This window comes from Desarmillaria tabescens, assembly GCF_030435595.1.
Source record: "Desarmillaria tabescens strain CCBAS 213 chromosome Unknown EV420scaffold_114, whole genome shotgun sequence".
NCBI lineage: Eukaryota > Fungi > Basidiomycota > Agaricomycetes > Agaricales > Physalacriaceae > Desarmillaria > Desarmillaria tabescens.
The window spans coordinates 81,416-91,821 of record NW_026848413.1 but is presented as its reverse complement, the minus strand read 5'-3'; the positions used below and the strand labels follow the sequence as shown (position 1 = coordinate 91,821).

The window sequence follows — 10,406 nt, the reverse complement described above, 5'->3', positions numbered from 1 at the left end:
TTGAGGTCGTCAACGCGCCTCCTGTAAGCCTGGATAGCCTCTCGGAAGTCATCGACGCTAAAGACGCCTTTAAATCCACGATGTTTGCGCTTCATATCTTTCAAATCTTGAGCTATGCTTTCGAGATACCTGTAGTCAGATATTTGATTAGTTGTTGAGGCGTGACAGCCAGCGAAATAGCACTCACACTTCCATCTCCCCACAAATATCCTTGAAATGTGAAGCCCCAGGCTCTCCGTGCATACGAACGAAAGCATCGATGACAGCAATCGTGTTTGCGATGCTTTCACAGAGCTCCTTGACATTATTCTTGTTCTTTCCCTTTTGCTATAGAACATAGAATTAGCTAGACTATCCATACAGCAAAGGATGGTTGGACGAACCTCGAAGAGCTTGAAGACGACTACGGCTACCTTGGCCACGTTCTCAACGTATGGCACACCGGAAGCTTCAGCGATATCGGCGACTTGGCGAACGACGTTGAGTGCAGACATGATGGTTGTTGTTGGGGCAGACTTGTGCTGTAGAGTTGATGCAGAAGCGCGTGTCCATTCACAGCGTCTGTGATCTAGGGAGAGATAAGATAACTGAAGAATGCAATCATGATGACTCACCAAAAGCGCCCGCAACACATGAATGTGATCTTAGACGCCCGAAACGCGAATGGATTATATCTTTCTAGTCTGCAGGTGCAATTTTCGAAATGTGTACCGAGAACTGGGAGTCTCCTACTGGCACCTCTTTGCTAGAGCCGTTTCCATGCTATTGGAGGCCACAATGACATGGACTCGCGTTCATTGGCGACAACCATGAAGGGACGTACACCTGGAGATAGTTAGCAAGTATCAGATAATAAGAGGAAGTATAGGCATCCTCGATAAGTATCCGTAAATAGAGTGATACTGCCCAACTCATCTGTCGAATCTCAGCCATCGTTCCCTTCCACGACCATGCCGACATCCGCCAGTGAAGCATTGATCAGGGTGACGTTGAATGAGGTCAGACAATCGGCTAACGGCAGCCCTAGGGCAGTGTCTCTTGCTTGACGCCTGCACGCGACATTCCTCTGTGCGGATATTGGGCTTCACCGGCACATGCGGATACAAGTCTGAAGTGTAATCACTCCCATCACTCAGATGCCACGAAAAGTGAAAGGGGCCGAGTAGGCGTCGTTGAGGATAACCAATTTCTAGTAAACGACTTGGACTCTCATTTCAAAGTCCAGTGGCAGCAGTGGAACGAACGTATAAGAATCCAGTGACACGAAACTACGAAAGAGTTCGAGATATATGTGCATCTGCAAGCAAGGTCAAAATAATGATAAATTGACAGTCACTACTCAACGCACCTTCGGCTGTTTGGTTATGGAAGCCATAATATGATCCGAGCAGATGCTACTCAGTAAAGTATCTCCCTCACGCTCGTTGCTCAGCTTTAGTCTGCCGCTTGGCTCAGATTGCAATTCCATCAAGGAGTCGAAGGGAATACCGTGGGTCTTAGTCTGTCGCCCTTGCCATTTCGTCTCGGAGGGCAGCGTCAGCATGATGTACGAGCCACGGGTGTACAACGAAATAATTGAATTATCGAGGAGGCCAAGTGGGTGATGGAAAAAAGCCGGATATTCCCACGCCATCGACGCGATTTCTCTTCGGGCCGGATCGGCCGTTGTTACCGTCCCAACTATAACTCGCACCTTCGGCCGACGATCTCGTAGAAGGGTAATTTCCCGTAGGATCTGTACCAATTCAGGGTACCTTTTTACTCTCATGAATATGCCCTTACCTTAGAACTGACTCCGCACATTACATAAACAGGAAGAACAAGACAGGGTTACCTCCCTCGCCACGCCAAACATTGACCTTAACCTCTATCACTAGGCTCTATTCGGATTGATGGACTTGCCTTGATTTTATATCCATCTCTCTCCCCTAATACCTAACACATGGACACTTCATGTCTCAGAGACCGCAGTGGTCATCAAGCTCAAGCTTGAAGCACCGTGACATGAGAGATTATGGTGTTGGAAAAGGAAGTCACATAGCATCCCAGAACTGTCTCAGCAAGCATCTACTTGGCTTCAGGAATAATGTCTGATATCAGAATTGCAGGGAACATACTGGCGTCAAGTGCAGCGACCTATATGTGCCAGTATGTGCTTCATAATTCTTTACAATATGATTAAGTACATGAATAACTCCCAGTAACATACCAGATTCGAAAATACGAGTTGAAGTTTACCATCTGCATCAGTGGTGGAAATCTCCCTATCATGCTACGATTTCCTTCTTCATTCGTTCCCAGGCCGCCGAGAGATGTGATATGCCTAACCATGCTCCCTCTGGATGCTGTTAAGCACATTCTGCGTCGAGGTGTCCCCAGTTGGCATCCATGTTATTGCGAATTTCAGTTATCTTATCTCATTCTACAGCTCCTCCTGCTGACGTCAATGCGGCGAACTAGACGCGCTCGTCTGCACCATTACAGCACGCATCCTACCACCACCACCACCACCACCACCACCACCATGCCTTCCTTCAACGCCTGCCACCAAGTCGCCAGCCTTGCCGAAGCTTCTGGCATTCCATACATAGAGAAACTCGCCAAGGTCGCCGTGGCCGTAATGGAACTTCTAGAGGTTCGTATATCATAAGTTTCTGCCTGAATTTTGCCGCTTTATCCTACATCCGTCCCCTATATAGCAAAGGAAAAAGAACAAGAAGGATGTCAAAGCCCTATGCGAAAGCATCGCTAACACGGTCGTTGTCATCAACACCGTTGTTCGGATGAATGAGGAAGCGGGAGCTGCGTACTTTAAAGATATCTGCGCAGAGATGGAAGCGTGAGTCGCAATGCTTTACTTTATAAGCGTGGCTCCCAGCTAACAATCTACCGACAGGTATCTAACGAGCTTAGCCCAAGAATTGAAGGGCGAAATTGAACGCAAGCATAGTGGTATCAAGAGCTTCTTCAATACCCAGGAGCTCCGTGATACCATTCAGGATTATAGAATGCGCGTTGACGATTTAAAGACTGATTTTTTGGTACTCTTTAACACTCTATTTTCCGAAAAAGACATTCTGACTATGGTACTCTGCAGATCCACGTAACTGGAAACTGTCTGTCGGTGCTTGTGGAGCTTCAGACCACCCAGCAGGAACTTATATGTCTCATGGTCGAGATCCGGAACAAGGAGAACACTGCACGAACAATCTATGATATGTGCCGCCAAAACCTTGCGAGAGGGGGGGGGGCGCGCTTTTTTTTTTTTTAGTGCTGTAGACAGTACCCTTTTTGTATCATTGCCCTCTCAAACCTACCATTTCCGTGTGCTGTAGAACTGCCGTGTGCTGTAGACGGGCTGCTGTGTGCTGTAGAAGAGCATTGCCCTATTCCTTCCTTCCTAGGTACCGTTGATATCATTTCAGGACGTAAATAACTCTAGTACAGCAGTTCAATCCCTATATATAATCTGCGAATTCTATTAAGAGATATATCAGGTCAGATAACACCAAGGAACTTGGTGAACTCGAGGTAAAGTAAATGCATGTTGACTATCATCTCAGACCCTGTCCTCGTCCGGTGAGGAAGATAAACCTCTAGGTCAGAAAATTTTTGCCAGGCGCACTGCTATACTATTCTACATAGCTTTTCAGCGATCCTTAACGCCGGCATCGACAATGAATTTGTCAAAACCCGGTTTTGATCGGAAGATATGAAAAAAATGCAGCCCATCTGGAAAGCTAGAATGTGAAAGTATATTAAAGAGTGCAATAACACAACCTCAGGCTAACCATTTATTGGGTATGAACTCTAGTTGTCGATTGCATCCAGCCAGATAAAAAAAAGGCCCCCAGCACGAGGCTAGAAGTTATAATTATAGCGCTAATACCGTCCGTAAGAGCATGCAGTGAGCCGTCTATATCCTTATCATGAATCACACTCGGACAGTCCATTCTTCGCTAACCCAGGAATTTTCCAGCCGAAGTACGCTAGAGAGCGCATCAGTTTACCGTAATTCTAGACATATAATTTGGACGCGTTTGCCATCATGCCGATATAGAATAGAAGCTTCTGCTGGTCCTGCACCCTCAGGATTAACGTAGGGAAGGGTCGCACAGAAATTCATGGTTTCTACGAGGCAGTCACTCGGCCGACATCGGTTCATATCAATAACTGGGGTTGATTCTCAACGACTTCTTCCCAAAACGATTCGCATACTTATAGAAAATCGTAAACATCAGCGTCACCTTAGTATCATGATACAACGATGCTCACCCCTGGTAAACGTATGTAGTAAAATACTAGTAAAAGACCCTACATCACTGTCAGTCCTTCATTGTCAGGATTGACAATGTCCACGGGAGAGAGGATGTGCACCTACGCCTGTGTTAGTAAGACAGATTTGTGCTGTAGAGGGCGATGCAGAAGTCCGCCTCAAGCCCGCCGCGTTACGGCATGAAGAAAAGCTGCGGTAAAATCTGATAAGATGACTAAAGTACGTAACGATGATGACCCACCGGCAGCTCTCGCAACAAGTGATTGGGAACCTGTAGATGCTCGAAAGGCGAATGATAATTTAATATATCTTTCCCGTCGGTTTGTGCGAGTTTAGAAACATGGACCGGACCAGGGGTGTTTAATACTATCACATCTTTACTCGAGGCTGTCGCTAAGCTGTTGGAGGAGCTCAAAGGTCTATTTGACATGGATTAGCGCTCATCAATATCGACGACAATCATAGATGTGCGCCTGCTGAGAGGAAGTGAGAAAATGGGAGATAGTTAGCAAAGATACGACGATAAAAATAGAGAGTCGTACTTGATACATATCTATGAAAAGCGCCATAGCGATATGGCCTAGCGTTCCAGCCGACTCCCGGCCGACCTTCCCCTTCATGACCATGAGAAAGCGTTGGACGTTTTCTCTTCTGATGGTGAAGGTTTCGCTTCAGGGTGGCGGTCAATCAATCGGTTAACGGCAACCCTAGGGCGACGTTTCTTCCTCCTCTATGAGGATATTGGCCTCCCTTGCGGGTACTAGGGCTAAGTGCAATCCTCCACATCTTTATCGAACGATTTCGAGCGCTAAAAGCGACGCATGACGTCTCACTCGAAGGTAAGAAGAGTGGAGCAGGCATCGTTGAGCATAGCCAATATTGGATAAGTCGATTTGGGATCTCGGCGCGAATCTCCGTTCTGCCCTTGCCGCAAGCTTTAAATCCATTCAACGAAAGCGAGAAAGGCAGTATGTCGCACATACGGGACGACTTGGTCATACGTAATAGCAGGAACTATGCAGAAGAGCGAGGCGACTGACACTGTCAAGCAGGCCAAGGAATAGACCATGGACGTTGGCATCCATCTCAATGTTCTCACCAAAGCTCGAGAACCTTGGCAGACTAGCAGCCAGATTCGTAGCTCATATTCTTCGAGTCGCTTGTTTCTGCAGGGAACTAAATGCATACGTAACAGAGACTAGTGGATAGCGTCTATCAGAGATGCGTTCGGAGCATTATAAGGGGAGGATGCTCACCTCGATAAAAGAGGAGAGACAGAATACGTGTCTACACCCATAAGAAGCATCGGGTGTTTCTTTGATACGAACGGGTTATGCAAGGATGCCATCAGCAACAGCGAAAACAATAAACAAATCTCATCATACCGCGTTCAGTAACTCAGTCAGACACTCCCTTACCCTCCTTCAAAATGTCCCAACATCTTTCACACCAAGTTGGCCCATCGACCGACGTCGTGTCCCATTCCATTCCCTTCCGAAACTGATCTTTACGCCTCCGATGAAACTTGAACAGCGACTTCGGTGAGATCCGGTGATAGTTCTCGTGGAGATAAGCTTTCGACGCGAGCTCAGCTTCTTCCTCCGACCCTAACCACATCGCTATTGCATATACGCGCAGTGATTCTCGTAGGAACACGGGAGTAGTGATCATTGCGCGTTCGATGTCCAGCGCGCCTCTTGCTCCTCATGCATCGGGTTAGCTGCGAGTGCGGGATTGCAGGACTGGTGAGGATATCATCGAGTGGCGACAGGACGGAGATGGTGTCGGGGTTACTGAAGTTAGGATGATACGCCGCTGCGAGGTCCATCTTGGAGGCAACAATATTAACAAGGCGTGGCGATCGCTGGGTGAGCATGTGTTGATGGTCGGATTGCCACATGGCTCGCTTCGGTAGTCTGACTCGCATCAACATGAACGCATACAGTAGCTGGTACATGGGGTATACGTGGACCCGAATGCTCCAAAGTATCTCCTAGAAATAGAAAATTATAAAAACCGAATGGCGTAAGTGAACGAAAGATTACACACCCGATGTTGAGCGCAGCATTAAAACCCCTCAGCAGCGTACGACTTCAACTCAGATCTGATATCAGATGAGGTTCGAGGTTAGTCCTTGCTATCGTAGACTTATGCGTGGTACATTGACCAGCATCGGAACACTATCACCCCAGTCTACTGCCACACCTGCAACGGCGGTGCACCCGCCAGAGCTTCGTCGTCCATAATCCATCGACTTGACGTGACGGTTCTGCGCTATCTCGATGTAAAACAAGCTTCACGAACGCAGACTGTAGGATGAATCAGGAAATAGAAGATAATCAAGGGTAAGGTAACGCACGTTTTCATATATGCAAGCCATGGCGAATCCCTACTCCAGGAATTGTGTTCTCGTACCTTTCTTTTCTTTGAAAACAACGAGTACGGTGTGATGAGGTAACGCTGCCGTATCGAGAGTGATGAGAGAGAATTTGGCGGAGGATACGCCGAGGCCCTTACTGCGAGACAACTACCTTTGTCGCGCTGACCAGATGTACTTTCGAGAAATACAACTGTAGAAATATACTTGATGAGCTTCACAATTCGAAAACAGCGGGTGAAAGCAACCTACCTCGCACCTCGGCCAGTCATTTTTTTCGCGTCGTACCCTTTCCAAATGCCGACCTCCTGTGTCGAACAAGATGAAATGGTCCCACACGAACGCATATAATAGGATTCCAGCACGGAAAAAAGCCGGAAGAGGGTTTGTCGGCACTCTGGTCGATGGTTGTAGTCGCGAAAGAAGGAATCGTGGGAAAATGCACGACGCGTCACCTTGATTTAGCATCCGGACCTTGGGCCGTTGTCATCCTGATGATCCCTACTGACAACTCGGGTACCACGACCGACGCAGCGCCCCCCGCATCACCATCTGGGTAAATCGTCAGTGCTTGCAAGGTTTGTAGACCTTCAGGAACTCAACATTGATTACAATCTAGCCTGTAGGAGTCCGTAACGGGCGCGACGGTGACGACAAGTGGCTCAACAACGACGACGTCGGCGGTGGCGAGGGTAATGGAGGACCAAGAAGGAATGTGTGGAACTTGAAGGTCTTGTGTAAATGGAGAGCAGGCTGGGTAGATGCAGGAAGGCGGGAGAGGACAATCTAGACTCCAGAGGAACGACGGCGGCGCCTTTTTGGGACCCCGCCCACATTCAACATGGGCCTATACCGCTCCACCCTAACATCCCGTGTACCCCAGATTTGTGAATCCCCCATTCTTCGGGTGGGGGAACATGAATTCATCGTGTGCTAGTCTCCCCGACCCCGTCGTCATCGTCGTGCATCAGCTCCGCATCCCTATGACCGGCACTCCCGCCCCATATTACATGGTGGTGATGTCTCTTTCCCTCCATGAACCCGCCATCGCTATCAACAGGCCGTCGACCCTACCTCGCTCGGTTTTCTGCTTCTGACCGGGTGCCCCATTGTCCCCAGCCACCCAGCGTTGACGTCGTTCGATGATGTGTGCATTGTTCCCCCTGACGACACTATGCGCAGAGCTCGTAGCTGAGGGATGCCGATTATGGTTTGGATACACGGACTCGGATGTGCCGTGGCTTGGCAGCCGCCGGCCTTTCAAGCTTACAGCACTTCCGCCCATCGCTCTGATGCTAGACGCTTGGTTTTACAGCACGTACATTTCTAAACAACCACCATCATGCCCGCCCTCAACGCCTCCCTTCAAGTCGCCAACATTATCGAAGCTTCTGTTATACCATACGTTGAGAAGCTGGCCAAACTGGCTGTAGCCGTCATAGAGTTGCTCGAGGTACGTATATCACCTTTTTTCTTCGATTTTTGCCGCTGATTCTACTATGCTGTTAATAGAAAAAGGGAAAGAACAGAGAAGATGTGAAGGAGCTCTGCGAGAGCATCAACAATACAGTCACCGTCATCGAAACACTTGTCGCTATGCATGGCGAGCAAGGTGCTGCGTATTTCAAGGACATTTGCTCAGAGATGGAAGGGTCAGTCACTGCTCTCGCATGCTGTATTCTTCACAGCTAATAGTCATCCGACAGATATCTCTCTGGTGTAGCCCATGATCTGCAAGATGTACAGGGCAAACACCGCGGAATCAAAGGCATCCTTAATGTTAACAAGTTCCAAGACGCTATCCAAGGTTACAAGAAGCGTGTCGATGACTTGAAGATGGACTTCCTGGTATGCATATTTTCGACATTGCGAAGTCGATGATCTTACCTGCTGACGTGCTGTAGATCCACACAACGGGCGACGTCATGTTGACGCTCATTGAGATGAGAAGCTTGCTGGCTGTACAGGAAACAGGATCGAAAGAAGGATCAGTGATCATTCAGATCACGAGTACACGCAGTCTTTTTTTTTTTTTTTCATAGAACGCCACTAATGCTAATGCTAATGTAAAGGATACGGATCATTTACGGACCGGTTAGCTAGTAGTGGATACCACTGGATAGTAGTAGGTACTGGTAGACGTTGTCGTATAGTTGTCGTATACCGTATTCTAATTTCATATAATATCGTGGTTATAGTGTACAAAAATTATCTGCATACAGGTACTACAGGAGGTCAGCTAAAACAGGTACCTGTTTGACACGCACCTAGTAGTTTCTCGATCTCCGATTACTTTCATACATTCTTATAGGTGCACCTGCATCTACTAGTACTTGTTGCTGTGCTGTAACTGACTGTTCGCAAGTACTTACTTTTTCAGAACGTCTGTGTTGGGTCTGCACAGATCCAGGCATTGCCGAGACGCTAAACCTGCCGCTGATGGTGCATTCAAGTTCACACCAAGCCTCGAGCTTGTACGGATAATATAAGTCCATGCCAATGCGGTAACAGCATCAGAATATATATAATAATCAATGAATAGACAAGAACATTTTAGCAAAATAGAAAAGAACTCTAAAAACCTCGGAATTTCGCTTCCAGTCGACTTCCAGTACAAAGCAGACCCAAAATCGAGGCGTGGTCACAGAATTCTACATGGAACCTCGGTGTGAACAAACCACAGCAGGAGCTGCATTTTGTGAGATCATTGCAGCAAGAGCCAAGGCAGTTGATAGCAATATATGCAGCATTATAACATGCAAATCAATGGAGGAGCTTCAATAGAAGGCTCAGGAGGGAAAGTGGAGAGGTAAGAACGAAAATTTCAAGATTTTTGCGATCGGGCTGGAAATATGTGCAAACAATGATGTGTCCGCGGCCGCGGATAACGCAAGAGGGGTATGTTGTCGGGTGGTAGTGTCCATCAGGATCTGTAAAGTACTTGCGAATTTGAAGTAGTGGCGGATTGTTATGGATATCGGGGTCTTTTCCGAACTAAGCACGAGTCAACATATGCCTGCCCTCGGCCTTCTCGGTCTTGACCTCGGCCTACCGGTATTTTTTCTTATTTTCTCTTACTTTCTCTATTCTTCTTGCTGATACTAGAATACTACGGAACATTGTAGAATTATAATGACTCAATGCCTTACTAGTAACATATAAGTATTGTCTTTACCATTGTATTAGAATCTCATGCTAATTTTACTCCTCTTTGAAGTCCACTTAACTGTGCGATCTAAGCATTTCTGATCGGTTACGCCAAGCGCTTGCCAATCGACTGCTTCCCGACTACGCCTAGCGCTTTTCGGAAACCCTGTTAGTTACGCCTAGCGCTTGCTGACACCCCGTTAACTACGCCTAGCGCTTGTTGGCACCCTTACGGATCCCTCTTGGTGGTTGGAACTCGGCTTTTGGACATCCTCGCTCACGACTTGGGTTTTACTCGAGTATTCATTACTTCATGTATTAACTCAAATACCCTGATTCTTAACACGGATCGCTAAGTGGTTGCAAATTGAGAGACACGTGTCGCTGATCGTTAGCAAACGGGGAAGTAGCTGTGCGAGCCCAACCCTAGGAAACCACCTGACGGTGAACAAGTGTCTGCATCGAAAGTAGTGCTGGGAACCATCAAAAGTAGTGGTGTCCTCCCTACAGAACGAAAGAATTTTTGTACAGTATAACACCCATAAATTATAATATAAGGCACATCACTGACCATGATTAGATGATACCAGAATTTCATCTTTTGGC

At 47.4% G+C, this 10,406-nt stretch overlaps 2 protein-coding genes across 2 annotated transcripts; both read left to right on the top strand.

The window, feature by feature from the left end:
* Positions 1–2,494: 2,494 nt before the first annotated feature.
* On the top strand, positions 2,495–3,474 carry EV420DRAFT_1588671 (uncharacterized protein). The gene is made up of 5 exons (XM_060474861.1): positions 2,495–2,635; positions 2,700–2,839; positions 2,897–3,041; positions 3,098–3,219; positions 3,272–3,474. The coding sequence occupies exons 1-5, from the start codon at positions 2,525–2,527 to the stop codon at positions 3,333–3,335; spliced, it is 582 nt and encodes a 193-aa protein (XP_060322561.1). The 5' UTR covers positions 2,495–2,524; the 3' UTR covers positions 3,336–3,474.
* A 4,383-nt stretch (positions 3,475–7,857) lies between these two features.
* On the top strand, positions 7,858–8,808 carry EV420DRAFT_202178 (uncharacterized protein). The gene is made up of 4 exons (XM_060481188.1): positions 7,858–8,106; positions 8,166–8,305; positions 8,360–8,501; positions 8,558–8,808. Exons 1-4 carry the CDS (start codon positions 7,996–7,998, stop codon positions 8,693–8,695), a joined length of 531 nt encoding a protein of 176 aa, XP_060322560.1. The 5' UTR covers positions 7,858–7,995; the 3' UTR covers positions 8,696–8,808.
* The last annotated feature ends 1,598 nt before the right edge of the window (positions 8,809–10,406 follow it).

Excerpts from the sequence above, each read along its gene's own strand:
- EV420DRAFT_1588671 (XM_060474861.1), top strand. The coding sequence starts at position 2,525 with ATGCCTTCCTTCAACGCCTGCCACCAAGTCGCCAGCCTTGCCGAAGCT. Across the intron at positions 2,636-2,699 it reads CCGTAATGGAACTTCTAGAG|CAAAGGAAAAAGAACAAGAA; the intron begins GTTCGTATATCA and ends TCCCCTATATAG. Across the intron at positions 3,042-3,097 it reads ATTTAAAGACTGATTTTTTG|ATCCACGTAACTGGAAACTG; the intron begins GTACTCTTTAAC and ends GGTACTCTGCAG.
- EV420DRAFT_202178 (XM_060481188.1), top strand. The coding sequence starts at position 7,996 with ATGCCCGCCCTCAACGCCTCCCTTCAAGTCGCCAACATTATCGAAGCT. Across the intron at positions 8,107-8,165 it reads CCGTCATAGAGTTGCTCGAG|AAAAAGGGAAAGAACAGAGA; the intron begins GTACGTATATCA and ends TGCTGTTAATAG. Across the intron at positions 8,502-8,557 it reads ACTTGAAGATGGACTTCCTG|ATCCACACAACGGGCGACGT; the intron begins GTATGCATATTT and ends GACGTGCTGTAG.